This window comes from Strix aluco, chromosome 1 (genome assembly GCF_031877795.1).
Source record: "Strix aluco isolate bStrAlu1 chromosome 1, bStrAlu1.hap1, whole genome shotgun sequence".
NCBI lineage: Eukaryota > Metazoa > Chordata > Aves > Strigiformes > Strigidae > Strix > Strix aluco.
The window spans coordinates 157,669,003-157,689,684 of record NC_133931.1 but is presented as its reverse complement, the minus strand read 5'-3'; the positions used below and the strand labels follow the sequence as shown (position 1 = coordinate 157,689,684).

At 37.5% G+C, this 20,682-nt stretch overlaps 1 protein-coding gene across 49 annotated transcripts in view; it reads right to left on the bottom strand.

The window, feature by feature from the left end:
* Positions 1-20,682, bottom strand: part of CLASP2 (cytoplasmic linker associated protein 2) — a 154,067-nt gene that overhangs the window by 72,133 nt on the left and 61,252 nt on the right. For all 49 annotated transcript variants that reach the window (XM_074841960.1, XM_074841953.1, XM_074842032.1 and 46 more), the window contains one exon: positions 4,018-4,097. In XM_074841960.1, coding sequence (XP_074698061.1) covers positions 4,018-4,097 — 80 coding nt within the window. The remainder of the gene's footprint in view (positions 1-4,017; positions 4,098-20,682) is intronic.

Genomic DNA, 20,682 nt, shown 5'->3' with positions numbered 1-20,682 from the left:
GCACCTAAACAGTAGTGCCTGATGCTCCCTCATTATTTAAGTCCAAGACATAATTTTGCATGTGCAAGAGCACAGAGCATGTAGAGGAAACAAGGAATTTAGGACCGTCTTTCTTCCATCTTACAGTTAAGCTGAACTGAATTTTCTATAAAATATCTTATTTTCCTGGGCAACTTGAAATTACTACAGGAGTTATTCCAAGTACAGTCTAGTTTTCCAATTTCCTGAGCATTTCAAATTAACTTACAGTAGATATGGGAGCTTGACTCTATTGACATCTACTTTTGTTCCAGTGCTTTAACAGAACATAGTTATGGAGGCTTCTATATTTCATGCTGGAATATTGAGGAGCTGGAAGATATCCATGCTCTAAAACACCTGCACATCTGGTTTGTAGGATAAACAGGGTAGGAACAGATGAATTCATATACCCAGGCCAGCTTCACTATTATACAGAAAACAATTGTTGAATATGCTTTACCAACAAAATTGAAATTTTCATTACCACGCAGCTGTTTAAGCTTTTCCAATGTACACTGTGGAAGCAGCTCTGCAGTTCTTTACAGGCAACACAACTATATCCATAAAAACCAAAAAGCTATTCCTCATTATTACTATTTTCTTCTTCATTAGAAATCATAAACATCTGGTGAACAACTTATTAAAAAAGAGTAAATTATTTCATGAAAAAAATGGGTCCCGGCGTAACAGACTTTCTACTGTTGTCCACAAAAATCAAACCTGAGTTTTGTATCACCATTTAATATACATGTGTATACTGGTAGCGTTTAATACTTGTTACACAACACTATTTACTCTGATGCTAACTCTAGCTGTACCATACTATTAAGAATAAATACTACATGTGTCTCGGTAAGCATTTTAATCAAATTTAATTTCCATTATCAAAGAAAATTCTTATTCTCCTTTTAAAAAGTGGAAGGGAGTAGTCACTGGATAACCAAAGATGTGGTTTCATATTACAGTGACCCTAATGCCATCAGAATTCGTGAGACCATTCAACCTCCTCAGGCTCCCCTTTAACCATCACCCACCTTACCCTGTCTCCTTCCCAGTCCAGGGCCTTACATACAAAAAGCTAACCCTACAAGAGGAAAGGCAAAAACTTCTCTGCCAACTCAGCAGCCTATGCCAATTTATCACAAAGACATGAAGTGCAACACCAAGAGAAGCAGGATCACGCCTTTTGGAGGCAGCTAACTAACATCTGTTCAGTGTATGCTTGAAGCTTAGTCTGAGGTTCTGGTCAAGGTACAAATACCTTCTGTAAGATGTCTCATTGAGTAGATCCTGAAAAACAGGACATTTTTTGTTGTCAGCCTATGTGTTATCAGAGACCATGTGCTGTAGTTACTGCCACGGAAGTAAAACATGCTAGGCAATAGACAAACAGAAGCAACATGAGTTTACGTCCACCCTACTTGCCTGTCCAGGCAAAGAATTTTATTTTCTTTAATTACCTGGCACAAACAGCATTGGATCTACCAATTTCTGCTATTCAAATTGGTGTTGTAATAAGGAATGTAATAAATGGCATAATTTTATCTTGTCATGAAATTAAAAATGTAATTCCACTGAAAAATCCCAAATTGTCAAGGTTGTCCATACCTACATTAGTTTTAGAGGAATAAAAGGTAATATTTTAATAATTTATTTTCTCCCTGCCCTTGATTAAATATGCTTTTAGAAGGCCAAGATGAAATTCTGTGTTCAGTCAGTGATATATACATTATTTTGGTCATAAGTTCCCACTTATAAAAACAACTAAATTTGTTTTGAAACAAATTTTAGCTATTAATGAGAGTTACTCCTAACAACTTGAATGCAGAATTTTCTTCACTTTAAGCAAAGGCAAATAAACGAAGTTGTAAAAATAAATGGTTATAATCTGAAATATGAAGGCACAATCCTCTCACCGTAGTAGTCTTTTTGGCACACAGATCCATCAGACTACATCTCAAAATCACCCATCTTCTTCATAAACTGCTGTTATCCATTAGAGGGCAACATACACACGCATCATTAAACATAAGTGCAACACCAAAGACAGAAAAATTAAAAGCTCAAAGACAAATAAGAGTAACAACTATGCAGATGGAAAGTATTTCAAATATGGGAATCACAAACTAATGAGTAAACAGTATGATATTCCTAAAACATTAATGAAGTGCAGTCACTGGAACAGGTTACTGGAAAGGCAGATCTACCACTGAAGGCTTTTAAGAATGACTTAAACATACACACACCATAAGTAACCTCAATTTACTTGATTAATTCAGATGCACTTAATCTTGACTCAGAATTGAATCAGTTTTTCTAAAACATAGTTCCCTTCCTTACTTTCAGTGAGGCTGCTAATGAAAACAGAAAGATGCAGGAATGGGCCCAATAATGTACAAACAATTCCCACTCTAACAAGTTTCCTTTGCTTTTAGAATAATTTGGCAAATTACAGGTCATAAACATTCTTTCTTCACAGGGTCTAGTACAGAAACTTTTCCTTAGTAATTAACAGTCTCAGAACATGGCACCTGCCTTTTTTTTTTTTTTTTAAAGATTGGAGGTTGTCCACAACCAGAAGCATGAAGTTGGACAGCAGGAAGTCATTATTCCTAAGGATACTAAGAAAAACAAAACCTTTTATTTGCCTGGTCAGTAGGTGTTTCTCACATTCTCATCCCTGAAACAAATAGGTTATTTTGGGGTCAGTTACACATTTCTCCCCTGCCTCCTCACCTCAACGCGGGTGTGATTAGTGAGGACAACTGTGTCTTTCTCCTCCATCTCTTGCAGTTTAGGTAGGAATGACCTACCTCCCTAGGTCATTCATCAGTCAGAGAGAAAAAAAATCACACGTGCTGCTCAACAACCTATAGTTACACCACTTTTGTTCTTCAATGTTATTAACCAACTTGAGTGATTACAGAACTCTGCTTGGGACTGCAAGTACTAAGGCACTGAACCACATGCAGCACATTTTCTGTGCTGTGGAATATGGCTCTGTTCAACATAATGGGGATAAATAATATTAAGAGCTCCATGTTTTTGCCCTTCAAAGAATTCTTAACAGTTTGGAGAGTCAAAGAAACATAAAGCTCCTACAGTGTAAGACAAAGATTTCCTTGATATGACAGGGATCATGGAGATAGTGTTCCTTCATAAAAGCAGACAGTATTTCTGCCTACAGAGAGAGATCTAACAAATAACTTTGCTGTCATTTTGGGAAATAAAAACAGAACAAAAGTACATATCAAGAAAAGGGAGTAATGCAAAATCCTTCTGGTATTTGGGAACTATGGCTTACTGAGTTTTCAGCTGCCTTCCACACCTCAACTGCTCAAGGAAAACTTATTCAAAATAGGTCTAGGAAGATACAAGCATGTTAAATGACTCAGCTGTGTGAAAGTACCAAAAATATGTGCAATTCCCACACTTCCAGAATAGTAATTAAAATCTGATCTTTCAACTAAGAACTCAGAATCCATTACTATTCAAAGAAGGCACTAGATTTCTTTTTTTGAAGTATTGCTAGAGATGAAGACATGTATGCCAGACATGCATCATTACAATTCAGGCACATCTAAAAATACAATTCTTGCTTTTCACATTATTTTCCCATATTATTATTACTTGATTATCCCTTGAAATTGCAGTCCTAAATTTTCCAAACATTATGGAAATCTTTTTCTTACTATAACTAAAACACACAATTATTTTCAGTAGCTCCCTGGAAAAGATTAAGAAAGGCAATACTGGATTTTAGCTGAAACACAATGTGATAATAATTAGTAGGACAGTAGAGAAAAGGTAGGTTTTTTGGTAACTAACTGGAAAAAGTAAAGACCTTTCCATGGAGACTCTAAATTCAGAAAGAAGAAAAAGTAACAACACTTCCTTACAAGACTGTAAAATCACAGAAGTTTTAAAAGTAGGCTAACACGTAATATTGCAAATAGCATCTTTCTAAAACAAGTATGAGTATACACAGCATCTTACCTGTACAGTAGGAACATCTGTAAATGCCTTAATAAAATCATCCTCATCCACAGCTCCAGCTCCTCCTTCTTTAGATGAACCTAGGTAAACATAAAATACTGTTACAACAGTATGCAATGTACGCTGAGGTTTTCAAATTGACACAAGTATCTTTCACAATACCTATTTTCAAACATTTAATATAACTTACAAAAATCCTACACATTCATCATGTGCAAATTTGCAAGACCTTGAACTCGGATTTCACCATGAATAAAAGTTAAAACACCTTTTTTTTCCCAAAATGAACAATTCTGAGCAGTTTTCAATTTGACAAATTTAATGGTTTAATTTTTATTTTTGTGTTTAATTGGAAACATATTTAGTGTAACAGTCCTCTAGCAGCTGTTTGCACAGAATTCTGAAACCTGCATCCTGATAATACAAATGTTCCCAAATAAAGCATAGAATTTCACATTATTTACCAAAGCAAGAATTATTTGTCATTAAATGGAACTCCTCAGGATGAATTTTCACCTTAACACATGTGCCACAAGCAATCAGCCCTGAAAGTTTGGGGATTTGTTTGGGGATTTTTTTTTTTTCTTTTTTTTTAGATCTTGCATAGTAGCCCTACATGATCCATTTACCTTGTGCTTCCCAGTATTCTCACGAGGAGCTAAGAAGTGTGAGGTGCATTTCTTAAGTCTTAAAGTTCTGAGAACTTCAACAACAAAAGCAAGGACACGGTCAAGGGAATTTGTGTTAAGAGCAAAATCTGAACTCCACTGATTGGCAGCCTCCTTCTTGGAACTCATCCCCATGGGTGTTCCACAGGATTGTATCACCTGGAGGAAGCTCCAAAGAGCCTTCCAGACACAGTACTAAAAAACTATCATACCAAAAACGCCTTCTCTCCAAAAGCTTCCATGACAGCCATGCAAGTAGTAGGGCAGTTACTTCTGTGCACAGTAAACAATGGAACTATTCTCACATAACTGCAAAGATGCCCCAAAACTCAAGCAAAAGGATCAGGGAAGAATACTAACAGGTAACCTGCTGGTTTCAGACTTGCCAAATTTCATTAAAATTGTGGGTAGAAAGTAAAGTAACTCTAAAAAAACCATAATGGTTTTAAAACAGCGTCTGCATTTCACTTTCTTGCAAATACTACAGTTACCAAGAAAGCCCATTTTTTAAAAGCAATGAACTCAAGTTTGCTATCAAATCAAAGAAGGTGGTCATCAGATCCAGGCTGCATACAAGCTCAAAACTCCAAGTACGATTGGCACAATCCGTAAGTGTCTTCAGTAATCGAACCAGACAGGTAATATGACAAGACAAGTTAACTGCATGGCGATTATCAGTCCAGTAGAACATTTCCTTCTTGAGAAGAAAAAAAATTCTCTTAAAGCAAATGAGCACTCAGGAATAAGGGTCTTGTCTCAGCTCTTTCAAAGTGAGGCCACCAAGCTAGATGGAAGAGGGTCCTCCCTAACTTGCAGAGCACAGCTGAAGTGGAGGCATTAGGCAGAGAAGACATGTATTGTATTAACTACAGAACAAGTGAAAACCATGAGGAAAAAGTAGTTAAGGCTGAGTGGTCAACTAAAACAAAATGCCAGGACTTCCTGATGAATCAAACCCTTGGTGGCTGCACTCTTAAAAAAAAAAAACCAAACAACATTTCATGGTTTACAGTCCCTGATCTATTTATAATGCAGCGAATTATGTCTGCTGTGTTTGTATACCTACCTGTGCAGTTTGGAAACATTAGGGTCCACCACACAAATTTATTGGATCTCAACACCCCTATGCAGAACAAGATCTCTCACACGCCTTTGTGGCTGCTTAGTGTAAAAACACTGAAGTGATATCTGGCAAAATTTGGACATGGTGCCTGCCTACACGAACATCTAACAGATTTTGACAGCCTTAGCTCAGGGATGTTGTAAAGAGATGCTGTACGTAACACACTTCTACATATGTATCTCCAACACCATCTGTCATAATTGCCAATAGCTGCCAGAAGGGAAAGAAGAAATTGTAATTGCCTATTTCTTCTCCCTCCAGACATGACCAGCTGGTCCCTCATGACCAGCTAAGAAAAGGAAGAGGGGAAGATCCCGTTTACATCCAGAACACACCCTTCTGCCACACAAACTTGTACAGTTCCTAAAAGGGAGGATGCCCCAGTCAAAGCAGAATTTTGTGGAGCAAAACCTTGAGGAGCAATAATTTGGCATATGGGGATCATGGTGAACTACATGGTACAAAGAGCTACCTGGATGCTCAATTCATAACCTCATTTGTCCCTCCCAGAATGCTCCAACATTTAAGTCTCATAGTACCAAAATAACCACAGTCAATATGCAGTACGTACGCAGGAAAAACAAATGGAAAAGAAAGCTTAAGCACCAAAAGGTTACCAGAAAACCTAATTTTTAAAGATTAAAACACAGTTTTCATACTAAGAACTTATTTTAAACATTTAATATTGTATAAACAGTTCATAAAAGGTTTCTGTTCTCAGCAAAATTGTTTTAGTCAAACCTAACCCATTTGTGTTAGTCATGACACAGTAAACCTCTATGAAGCCCATACTACATGGTTCTTTGCAACCTGATAAAATATTAAGACTACAGTGATCCTGTGACACTAGAGGCAAAAAACCCCCTCCAGTTAACAGTTTATACAAGTCCTGTATTATTATTCAGTTACATAAATACCCCAACGTCACTGTTAAAGCAGGGAAGGAAAGTACTTTGCATTCCCATCCATTACTTATGAATTTTCTGCCAAGGGAATAAGCTTTCAGAAATCAAAATATTGAGAATTGACACATATAGGCCACTAACATAAAAAACAGAAAATGTTTGGACTTCAAGTATTCTTGGTGCACTCCTGTATATTATAGAGATTAAAATGGGATGAAGTTGCCTTTGCTAAATAAGTAGGTGGTGTTGTCTTCAGTCTGCCTTAAAATATCACACTTAAAATCAGAAAATTGCACGGAGTACATAACAAGTTTTCTAGCACCTTAACATCATTCAAGAAGAGAACAGCCTTTACCTAAGGAACAACAATTTCTGACTTTAAAGAGAGAAAGAGGGACTACTATTCAAAAACCATTTGACATAGCGCAGGGAAGTGGTATTTCCCACCTTCCCCAATCTCAACAACTAGTTCACTTCTACAGACCACTCTTCTTTTAAAATTAATACTCCCAGAAAATTGACTGCCTCTTTGTCTGGTAGTAGAAAAGGTTGTTTCTTTGCAGGTGACACTTCAAGAAAGTTATCTCTAAAAGCACATTCACTAATATTTCACTAATCTTTCTCCTCCTCTACTGAAGTGTGAAGCAACTGTCTTCTCTTTGTATTGTATACAAGTCAAAGCCTATACTGCAAGAGGAGGAAAACCAGTGTTCAACCCTTCCCTTCTTTTCCCAAACTCTTGGTTGGTATGTTTACCGATTCACTGGGTCACTGTTTCATTAGAGACTAAGCAAAAAATGACAGAACTCAACTCACTGCTTCCCAATTCAGAAGGAAGTCTTTTACTATGCTAACAAGACACATAATAGTCACAGACATGTAGATGCCTTCAAAGAACTCATGCGCTTTTTTTGTAAGGCTTGACTCCCCTCCGCAAAAGCAAGAGCAGAGCTTTACAAAATTCTCGTTTCAGACAGTACTGCCTTCAGACTCAAAACTGGCATATCTGACAGAGCAGGCATCCTTTGATAAGCTGTTTTGTTGTTGTTGCTTACCCTCTCAGACCAAGATGTGATTAAAAATTTCTTAGAAGTATCTCTCTGGAGTGGTAATGCCTTCCACTGAATAATGCATGTTCTTAACTTTATCAACAGAACACATGATCCTTTAAGTGCCCAGAAGATAACTAAAATCCAGAGCCTCATCAACTGGCTTTTTCTTACATGAGTGCAATTTACATTACCCTACCTTTCGACTCAGCCCACTGAATCCGACTGGGTCTCCCTCCACTGAGACCCAGAAGACAAACACATCTGAAGGAGACAGAGAAATGCCTTGTGTGGTTTGTTATCTATGTTATTTATTAGTTTTCATTCCTAACCTTTACTTATTCTTATCCTTCAAGCACCCTGGTTAGACAGACTCACAGAGAGAGCTGGAAGCCTAAGTTCCACTTCAGGAAGCTGGTGGGAATCTACTAACATAACAAATAAACTTGCTATGAAAATAAATCACAGCAGCTTAAGCACCTCAAACTTCTACAGCATCTTTTTTTTAATTTAATTTTGTTGTGTCTGGGGATGGAGGCAAAGGAAATTAACCCCTCACTTCCTGCAGACTACTAAGAGAGATGACATTTTCGTAAGTTAAATTTAAGGATTTCGAACACTTTGTGAGGCCCTAGGAGTCTTTTTTTGAAGAAGGATTTTTCCAATCACAAGGCTTTGAGTTCAGCATTGTGAATAGCTCAACACCAGAAAGGGTACTGGATGCAAGTGAAGAAATTGCCCGTTTTTTTTTCAGAATTAGTTTTCTCACCCAGGAACTTATTCCCCGTGGTTGAGTTCTTCCCCTCTTCTGACTGAAACATTTGAAATCTTCCCATCATATCACAACAATATTGGACTACTCACTTGTTCTACCTCTATGATGCTCCCCCCACTAGTATCTACAAAGCTGTATATCATGGGATGACAAAACAATGGGACAATGCTATACAGTTGAGAAGAAAGATGTTGTGAGAATAAAAAATACTGGACTGGTATTTTTGTTTTGAAACAAAGAACTGTTTAATCAAAGCATACAAGCGCTGGTCTAAAAGTAAAACAAAATTACTCAATTTGTATTTGGTAGCATGTCTTTACTAGTCCAATTCAGTTTTTCCTACTTCTGTGGGTCTTTTGACAAGAATTTCAGAAGAAAAATTTCCCAGTAAAAAAAGAGAATTTCAAAAGCACTACAGAAACTGAAAAGTACACAAACTCTAAAACTTTATTTCACTTTTTGTTCTTAAATGCTTTTCTCAAAACACTTCCCTAAAAAATTCATAACCGTTTTCTGATACGACATGAATCACAAATTAAATGGCAGTAAACTTTGAAAAGGGTACCATTATACAAATGTCTTTTATCCCTCTGCATGCAATAACAGTATCTTACCAAGCAATGCATCTAAAGTAAGATGATGTGGATTACAATTTTTTTCTGAAATAAACAAAAAAAAATAACACCCCAAAAACTAAAGCTACACCTGCATCTCAACTAATTCAAAAGCTTCACTTCTTATCTATCAGAGACTGAAGCAGAAGATGCAGATCATTCTAGATTTTAAAAAAGTACTGTTACCCTTTTGGTTTTGTAGGATAATAACCAATCAGCTGTAAATTAGGAATGGACAGCAGCTTCAGCTCAGTGTAGGATAAGTGGACAGGATAAGCTCAAGTACTTACTCAGCTTTTCGTATAACAGGTTAACTGGCAACTCCCACTCACTCCTACTGACCTCCCTCATTCTAGCACAGCTACAGCTGAATAGTAAATCACAACGGGGAGTGGCTAAGTTGAGAGTAAAATACACTGGCCAAGAAGAATAGTTTCAATGAGCAAGTTCCCCACTGTGGGGCCATATAAACACCATGGTAGCACAATCCAGTGGATGACTCGGGATACAAATGAGTTAGTGGAGATAGGGAAGGAAATTACTCCATGCAGCTTAAAACAGTACAGCTGCTGAAAGCCTAAATATAGGCTGAAGGGAGTAGAGCAATACTCAAATAAAATGAGTTCAAGGAAGGACAACTGCAAAGGCAACCTAGCAGGATGGACAGCCTACCACTAAACACAAGGGGAAAAAAACCCAAAACCTGAAGAAAGTACCGATGCAAACAAACAAGCAAAGGCACCCACACAAGCTACAAATAAATTAATAGTTTACAGCAACCTATTTTTGGAAACCCTATCAACTACAAAGACACAAAACCTACTTGTTTGTGAACAAAGTTCTTTAGCACAGTACTTGCAATGGACAGAGACAGTGCTCAGTAACCAAATTCTGTTCCCAATCTTTGCAAAGGTCATATTTAATTCTTTCTCTGAATATACGTTCTGCTGTTTGTCATGTCTCTGAACCCAGAATTTTTCCTGAATCGTCTGTAGCTCTCAGATAGTCTTTGCAAATTCTACTTATTTTTGGGTCAGCCCTTATTACTATGTGATAAAACTGACAGCTTACTTTTAAAATGGTATCTGTTGGGGGGTGGGGGAGGAAGTTACCAGTGCTTCATGATCTGAATTACCACCTCTGAGATGGCAAAGGTGAACTTTAAGATAATGACTCTGATAAAGCCCTATGTATAGACTGAATCTCAGCAGCTCAGTAAGGAATCTCTTTATCTTTCCAAGTATCTTAAGATTACTGCTACAGTTAATAAAACAGTCCAGAATAATATTTTCATATACACTTTTCACAATTCTGCTTCTGTAAAACATGAACCAAATGTCTAAAAAAGTAGCTGAAGATTGAGACTGAGAATATCTGAAAATTCTCTTCATGTTTTGAACTGCTACATCATCCAAAGCAATCTGATTTGATTTGTGTGTATACACACAACTTGACATATTAACAGACCACATTGGTGGTCTTACCTTAATTACATCAGTGCTCTAAATGTTCTTATATCCATGTTTGAAAGTCTGATCTTTGGATTTTAATCAAGAAACTTGAATAAAAACCTCCCATAAGACAAGCAAAGAACTATGCTTCAGTCTCAGATACCTGAATAAAGCACAGATGTGTTCTTTCATCAGGTGACTAAGAGTTAGTTAGTATAGATGCCTTCAGGTTGCCTGCTTAAGTTAGGAAAACCTTTGAGAGCCACAAAGTAGCAGCACTTGCTCTAGTAAAAAACACATGGATCAACATTAGACAAGTTGTTTTTGGTAAACAAGGCAGATTTACTTTTAGATAGTTACACTGGTAAATCCTCTAGGATGGATATAATTAGATTAATTTAAATAAAATCATGTTAGTGTAATAACTTGTACCAAGTTCTACTCACAGCATAATATGTACCAGCCAATGCATAATTGTTCTGGTCTAACTGTTATCATCCCTTACTGTCTTTGCTATACAAGTTAAAAAACAGATCACACTGCTAATTGTGACAGCTCTGCCAATAAAACTCGGTGGAAGACCAAACCATGACAAGCTGTAGCGATCTTAGTTTAGACAAAAATTTTCATCAACAGAGTAACAGGTACCTTGTGTTTGTTTTCTGAGAAAAAACACAATTACATCTGGAAACAAATAACTCCCCATCCTCAATAACCTCACTGTTTTTTATAAACTTGTCTAAATTTCTAGTGTTTTTGCAAGCACACACCTTGCCTACCAGAGAAACCTCACAAATACAATTTAGGAAACCACTGGGAGATTACCTTATTGGGTTGCTCAACACATCTGTCTGATGGTAGTTATTACCTGCACATAGGGGAGAGAGGAGGGGGAGAGAAACAGCAGAAGGGACATGTACCAGTCTCTTAAGCCACTGCAGTTCATGATTTATTAACTTAAATTAAAATGTCTTTGACTTAAGATGGACTGCCTTTGACAAAGACACTGGGCAGACAATTAGCATCAGTAAACCTATTCAGTTGTTCTAACACAAGTCCCCGGAGTTTTTTGAAGTAAGTTTCAGACGGAAAAAATATTTTTAAATCATCAGACACAACACTAAAGCCAAATAAGCGCTTTTTTTTTTTTTTTTTTTTTTTTTGGCAGAACCTTAACTGACAAAGCCTTCCCATTGTTTTAAACTAGCTTAGAAGATAATTCAAGTTATAACCAAGTGACTCAGCAGAGTAGAAGAGCCTTCGCTAGAAAGGCCACTTCAAGGAAACTGACAGATGAATTCTGTCATGTTCAGCCCCAGTGACTGACATTCATTCTGAACTGACTTGTCCACCTCAGCTCCTTCAATGCCAAAGTCATTGTCCCTTAGGAACCCAGAAAGTCAGCAAAGCTGAAACAGCTGCATGAACTGAACAAAATAGCAAAACACCTTCATATACCTTCATAATACCTTCTATTCCTTACTTTATCTGCTTATGTTCGAAACTTGGCGGACATGGTTAGAGAACTCCCCAGAGATCCCACCTGTATCACTCCTGCTTTGTAACGTTTCTCTTAACATGTCAGAGACACTGCACATGAACAGAGGTTTCCACCCAGGCAGTGAGCGTGCTGTCTCTGAGCACTGAGATGCTAAGCAGATCTCTCCATACAATTACTCAGCCCGGGAAAGAACAGGAGCAGGAGGGACAAGAAGAAATTGGGAGGGAGCTATGCTTACAAGGAAGGTGGTGGTGCAAGGTGTTCAACTATTAGGATACCCCATCTCAACCCCTCTGGTGTGCCACATTAGTCTGGAGTAAATACAGGACTTGTGTACTAAGAGGAAGCACAAAATATTTCTTATGTGGACTGAAGAGACTGAAGATCACTGTGCCAGCATGAATACCTTAAAATATGGAGATGCTCTTGAGCATGAAAATTCCTTTGGAATTGTTACTGAACATTACACTCTCAGAGAAATTTAATCAGTCGTATTTGAAGTTGATTACTAACACTGAATTCACAGTTTCAACAGCTTCAGCCTCCATTCCTATGTAGCACAGCTTCATGGGTGTAAAAGATTAATACTACCTCTTATTTTCACAGGCATGCTATGAAGATCAATTCAATTCACAAGCATTTGTGAAGCACACACCAAACAGGACAGTTATACAACAAAGATACCGATAGTGTTTTACTTAGTATGGGGTTTGGACAGAATACATTAGATATGACCAAACCCTGGGTGTGGAGAAAAACAAGCAGTTCCACAAGCAGCAAGAATAGAGATACCCGATTTCTTTTAGGCTTATCTCACCATTGATTAATGTCTGTTTCTACTCATCTGGAAGCTCATACAGTCATCTTTCAACTCATGCACAACATTCATGCTCACACAGTCATCTTTCAAAGCACTCATGTATTCTTTTTCTCTACTGGCACTCATTTTCCACAAATATTTAGAAGAACATACATTTGAGACCCTGGCTCATTTGTCCAGTTTCAACATGTGAGTTTTAAAGTTATGCTAATTTTATGAGCATAACATGATTAGTCTTATTTTCAGTTTTTAATATAGCTTTCTAATAACATAATATTTACATTTTACTTTAATTGGTTCCTAGTTTTACACCTGAAAGAAGAAAATTACACTGATTATTTTACATTACAGAAATTACTGAGAACAACCAGGAACACAAACAGTTCATTTGTATCATATATAATTTGTGTTGCAAAACAGACTGGTTTGGAATACCGTGATTTTTGAGTTGTGGTGTAAGTTTCAGAAAAATAGTATTTTCATTACTGTTGTCACTTCTATTCAACTGTGCATTTTTTATTGAAACAATTTAAATAGATGTTGTATTAAAAAATAATTAGAAATAACATTTCCTGTCATCACAAACAATGCAGTGTTTTTATGTTTTAGATAACACATTTTTATCTGGTACTTCTAAAAGTTCACTAATGCAGGACAGAAGGTCAAAGTGATTTGATTTTAATGTATTGTTTTCTGTTTTTAAGGACATTACATTTATTTGTCGCAAGTAATATTCACACTTTTAGTGAAAATTCTCTACTCAAATTATAAAAATAATTTGCGTCTTATGCTTCTACATTCCCTGCCTCTCTATTTGAGAGCATATAGAATTGCCCAAAGAAATGAACCAGGTTTAAGACACTTCCCACGCTCCCCTCCCTACAAAGAGGAGTCACACCTGCTACTTTGCAAAGCAGCAATGCAGGAAATGTTTCAGAATGGGTCTTTGCTTACTCCAGCACAGCCACAGTCCATAGGACTGAAGGGAGCATGGTCAGCTGATTGCAGCCCAGCCTCTTCCTCCCTCCTTCCTTTTTTTCCTTCTGGACTCACCCATATGAAAATATAAACAAACTGCTTCCCCTTCTTACTGGTTGAAAAAAAAATCAGTATCTAACGTTAGCAAACTAAACAAGGGGTGGGTTGTCTTCCTTATTCCCATCGCTGCCTGGTACTACCATGACTGCTAGTAAGCTGTTTGGGACTAGAACACAGGGCAGAGGTGTCTAAAGAAGGTTACACAGTGTGGTGAGCTTTTATCTTCAGATCGCTTAATTTCTGCTCTACTGCTGCTTTCTTCCTATTTTATCCATTTCTAAGCTGGTTTCTAGGCTATGAGCCTTTTGAGAGAAGACTATCAGATACCGTATCGTGCTTGTAACAACATAATAAATCCTACAATCTAATTGAAGCTTCTAGAAATTACTGCAAAATAAAGCTGTATGAACTGTATGAACTATCTGCCAACTGTCCTTGGGTGACATATAGAAAACAGAGACTAACAAACAGTAATTATGAATGTGTATATATATATAGTCTCTGAAGGGGTATGTATAGGTGTATGTACATATATATTTATAATTTATCGTGTTTATTTTCATTGAGATTCCTCATTAAGGTTAATTTTCCAATCCATCTTCTGAGGCCAGTTGCAATGGGAAGTATCTGTTAAAGGAATGGAAACCCCAGCGACTGGACAAGCATTTATAACGGCCAAGAACAGACCACTCATCACGTGCAAGGAAACCCTCTCCTGAATCACCGTTCAGGGGAGTAAAGAACAACAACAAAATCCAACGACTCTCAGAGAACTGGGAAAATTCCAAGTCCTCCTACTTCTCTGAACTCTGGGTTACATTAAAATAGCAGCCGTTCACGACTGCAGGACTGCAACCCAGCAATTCCATGGGCAAGGATCTTTCAGGGTGGAAGTTAACTGACATTCACTGTGGGGACAAGGAAGGAAACAGACATTCTGTAACAAATCCTCTGATACAGACTCTGATACCCAAAGCTGATCTCAAAGGCTGCTCAGAAAGACCAAAAGGCTGATTTCAGCTGGGATCTTGCAGAAAAATCCTTGAATTTCACAACCACCTGGAAACCAAACAGGGAGGCAAGTACTAGAGAATGTCAGGGATGCTTTGCTGACCAAGATTATCTCAGAACAGTTTTATGTCATGCAAAGGGCCAGTACAAAACAATGGGGGAAAAAAATCCTAGTTTATTTTGTATGACGAATACAGCACTTTGGAAATCACTTAACGAGGGCTAAACAAGTGATAGAGGGAAGACTCCTGAATTTATTTTCTGAAAAACTTGAAAGGTAAAAAAAACCAAAACACATTGGGCATTGATTACTACAAAGTTTTTTTCGTGCAAGTAAACACAGAACTGTCTTCATGAGTCTGAAGACAATCGATATAGCAAGCATGAATTTACCCTGTTTCAAGTCCATTCATTAACAAATTGTATTTACAGTTCCACAATTACTGAAGTCCTTTTAACAAGTGTTTCTTAACTACAGTATGTAGTTTTAATGAGGTTAACTTCACCTGGCTTTCAGAAGGCAAGTATCTATTTTTCAGTACATTTTTTTTATGCAGAGTCTTTCCATTTAAACTGTTTCCTATGAAAGCCTCTAAACGCTTCAAAATGTCTTCTGTTAGGAAATAAAGCCAAGAAAAGCAAATCAGTACCATTTTAATACTTCTCAGCAAAAAGCTGTATTGCTATGAATGAGAAGGGGAAAAAAAGCATTACCATGCTGATAGAACACACTGCAGACAGACAGACAAACTAGATTTCCTAAAGCTGGGAATAGGTTTCTACAGTTAAGAATATGTTCCTGTAGTTAAGAAAAACACGTACAGTGTTATTATACTTCTCACAGCCTTCTTTTGCCAAAAGTGTTCACCTGGCTCATCCAAGTTTTCCAGTTACTTGATTTCTACCTAAAAGGAGATATTTTTAACGTCTTTTCAGCAATCAATTTCAGGGGCCTTTTTTTTTTTTTTTTTTTTTTTTTTTTTTAAGAATTAAGACCATCCTGAAACTGAGGGTTCTTTCAAATAATGCCAGCATCAAACCTCAAACTGGCACAGCTGCAGTCTTCACTGAAGACCAGATCCTTTGAACGGTTTAAGAAAAGAAGGCAAGATCACAATTTTTATGTTGGGAAAAAAAAAAATGCTTTCTGCATGTGCATATTTTTTAAATAGGCAAAAAAAATCCTGGATGTCCTTGGGGTTTCACTTCATATTCTTCATGCTTGGCATCAACAACATTCTTACTCCCAAATATCTTTTTAAACAGAAGTCACAATAATTCTGACATTTAAATTAATAACATCCCCTTTGCTGGTTTGTTACTGGATGACTCATCCTAAAGCAACATAGGTTGTTTCAAAAAGTGTAACGTTATTAGTGTTAAACGATAAGCAATGTATAACAACACTAGCAGGCCAATACACTATGGGTTTAAAAAAGCCAACAAACCACAGGTAAAAATACACGATACAGTATCTTTCCACTGAAAACGTCTGCAAAAAGTAGACAGTCCACCTTATTTCAAATGACGATGCTAAGAATAAAGTTCCAGCCCTTCAGAGGTTCTCATAAAACATACAACAGAAAGTTAATACAAACTTCTGTCATGATTGCTTTTCATCAGCAAGCTTTACTTCCAAATGCCACATGGCTCTACAGAAGTATCACCATTTCTACATTTAATCCATTTTAAAGACTACTGACTTAAATTGACATTTCGGGAAAAGAAAGGAGGCCAGTCTTCTTGTTGAGGTACCGACTGAGGTTTCCAGCTAACATCTAGATTACATAAAGCCTGTGAATAGTATTCAAGCAAACAATTCCCTAGAAGACTTGGAACAGGGATCTCACTTTTGCAAGAGAACTTGCCAAAGACTTGTAAGAGATCTTGAACAACGCAGAGACAAAAATATAGTTCATTTGGCTAACATACTCAAGTCTTTTTGTTCTGTAAATTATGGTGTCCCTTACAAATAAAAAGCTGCTTGCTAGACTGCCAAGAAAAAGCCCATATATTTCTGGAAGGGCAGAACACGCACGGCGCACATTATCAGCAAGAAGGCCTTAGAGCAAAGGGCTACTTCCAGAGGTTCTGCCACTCAAATGAAATGCCGAAAGCACGTGTGTCAGAAGTGAGTAGATCAGCTGTGTGTTTCCTGGCAAAGGACTAACTCAGGGAAGTGTATTGACCATGGAATAAGAAATACGCCAAACTAAGCACTGCCCCATTACGTTGAAGACCTATCACTTCTCATTCATCACAAGCAAGACGGTCAGTGCCTGAACAGCTCCAAGCAGTAAAGTCAGATGAGAGCCTGCTGGATTTCTGATTCAGGGCAGTACAACACTGAGGCTGCCTGCTCTGATACTTTTCTGGCGAGCTGTCTTCTACAGCCTTAATCCCACCTGTCACCAAATGCACAAGTGCTACAAGCTCTCCCATCTCTACTGCCAACAGGAAAAGATCTTGCACAGTCATTCCCAGCACAAGGAGAGAGGATTGCAGCTCAAGTAGGACACTGCTATTGCTAATGTACATACATGTGTCACTTGCCCTCCTGGACAATGACTTTGCATTTTCAGAAATGCTAACTAAGTGCATTTCTTACATTAAGTGGAAAGTGCCCAACATGGTGAAAAAAATCTGTTCTTGTATACTGGATGGGTCCTTTCACTTGAACAGAGTATCCAGTCAGTGGTGGAATTACCCACTTCTTCAATAAGAAACATCTTAATTTCATATAATGAAAAGCTCCACACACATGCATCTCAGGTATAATTCAGCAGATATCAGCAAAAAAGAAAACAAGCAATATGGCTAAGAGGTTTCATTTTCTTAGCCTCAAGACAGGGTAGTCTCCACTTCCTCCTGAAACCAAGAAAAAGCTGTACTTTCTTTATTGTCATCTACAGCTGATCAGAAGAGACATCTTTCTAAAGCAATATGCTAGGAAAATGATCCCTAGAATGTAAAAGGCACTTTAAATTAATGGAAGTCGCAGTAATCTCAGCCTATGCTCAACACAATTTCTATCTGTACTAGCAATTCTGCCTGGTCACAGAAGCCTGAAGAGAAGAAACTGCAGCGAAGGACTGATGAGAGAGACAAGAAACCAGGCCTCCGAGACTGTCACTGACATGACTCGGGAGATTTTTGTGAAAAGAAACACAGTTAATGGAGCTGCTGCTATTTCTTCCTCCAAGGCTGACAACTTCTTAATATGCGTACACATATGTATGAAAGAGTCAGAGAAGACTTAGGCAAGCAGGACCAACAGGTGTCAGAGCCATCAGGTGAGCAAGTTACGAGACTGAAATAGCTGTAGCCAGTGCTTAGAAGAGAAAGGTGGGAAATGACATGCCCACTGATTACAGACTTGGAATGCAGTGGTGAGCAGGATTTGGGACTGCAGGATAAGGCAAAGCCTTAATAAATCAGCAAGAGCAGACAACTTCCAGAACCACAGATTGGCTCCATAAAGATGGCAATTTTGAGGCTGAAGAAAAATCTCAGGTGTCCTTTAGGCACCTGCAGACCCTACAGAAAGCGGCTGCAAAAGAGCATCAAGATCGGTTTGTAGCCTCAAAGATCTGTGAAGTCTCAAGATAAGCAGAACAGCATGTCCTAACTGGACTCTTCAAAGACCATGGTTCTCTGTGGAGTAAAGCTCTCTAAACCCAGCCTTTTATCCTGCGATGACAGTGTCCCTCTAGACGCTTACCCTGTGCACGTACATCTCTCTAGTAGCTATTTCTAACTACTGTCAGGTGGGGCAGTGGACTATATGGACCTCTTGTCTGACCTACTACCACAGTGCGTATGAATAACATTATGGGAAATTCCTCACTTCTGGAAGAGACTATGACCTGATTGACTGATTTACGAAATACTTTTTGCCTCTATACTAATGTTCTTTACTAGGCTAGAAGATGCAGGACTTGTAAACACTATGCAGAAGGGTAAGGCTCTCTTAGATAGCACAGACATTTAACATTTCTATCTGATAGCAAGCTTGTTACTAGACAGAACTGGTTTACACACTGGTAACCTCAAAATAAGCATGGAGATGGAGAAAAACACTGGAAGATAACAATAATGAGCAGGAGTAAAATGAAGACAAATACTAGCTGCTAAAACTGAAAACAGCGATAATAGCCTTGCTGATCAATGGTAACAAATGGGAAATGCTAAAAAGAAAAGATTGAGGGTCAACTCAAGGAAAATTTGAAAGGGGAAAAAAAAAACCTGAAGAATTAAACTAAGAAGCATATAGTTATGAGAGAAAGCTGTGCACAAGCAGATTAATTGACCTGTACAAGTTTCTCCCTTGTAGACAGCCAGAGAAAAAAGCAGAGGTAGTCAAGAACAACTGAAGACTGGAAGACAAATTTCCACCTTCCAGCCATTTGGTGAAGAACACAAGGCACAACATCTTTCCTACAAATAAGGCAAAAATTCTCCATGGTCAAACACCTAGTAGTCTGCAGAACCATGCCATAGATGCACATACAGACAAGCATGCAAAGAACAATTTAATCAACATTATAATCCTAAATTTTCAAAGTTCTGGCTACAGACATACTGACAGAATAAAAAAAGAGGGGAAATGGATGTACATGTCAACAATCCTCAGTATTTTCCAGAGTTGAAAGGGGACGGTCTAAAGCAAGGAATGACCAAAGTGCTCTGGTTCTGGGTATGCTTAAATTTTGTCCTTATTCCGTGTATTTCTTCATTTTAATTTTTTGAAGTTTGGCAATATAGGAAAAAGAGGAAAAACAGTGTAATGAAAAGGAGGAAAAACAATACTGCAGAGCATGTAAAGTGAAAGTCTACATATAAAAACAATTCTACATTAAAAGAACATCTATACTTAATAAAATGCTATTAAAAGAAGCATATACTGAAAGAAACAGGAATCCTGACTATTTAGTTTTGGTACAATGCATGTTAGTCTTGCATGCAAAAATCACCACACTTCAGGTTAAAAGAGATTAAAATATTATTACTACTTATTTCTGTAATAATAAATACAAAGAGTCAATTTCAAGAGATAACTTAATTTAGGAAGTCTTTTAGGTGGTACCTTCTGATTCATACTGCTATCAATTTTGAGTTACACTATGGCGGTGTTGATCCCACCCTATGAGAATCTTTTCAACTGTATTAGGAATTCTGAAGATCACATTAGAAAAACAATAAACTAGCAAAACATTAGCTATATTTTATTAACATGAAAATACTTAAGGCAGCTTGTATCTTCTTTCAAATCTTTGCTTTGCAGTTCACATAAGCGAATGTTACATGAATATGAACATGAAAAAAAAAAAAAAAAAGACTTTTACTTATTCATAAAAAAGCCATACCCTGAAGCACGGTGTATTTCCACTTAATTACCTATTTTTCTGAAGGTGTACATGAACCATCAAAAAACCTGTCACTTCCTTAGCAGTAAACAGCTGCTTTTGTTAAGATTACCCCCGCCCTAAAAAAATGCGGATTTCCATGTTCAAAGATTATAATTAGTAAGCATCATCATTATACTGCTTTGAAGTCTACCATGCAAAAAAATCCCATCAAGTGTTTTGGCCCTCATTTTTTCTCTTTCACAGACAATTTCACAATACTCTAACAGTTTAAAGAATAATAATAGAAGTCATTCAGGTGTAATAGACACCTCTGTTGAGGTATGTGGTTGATGGCTAGTCCC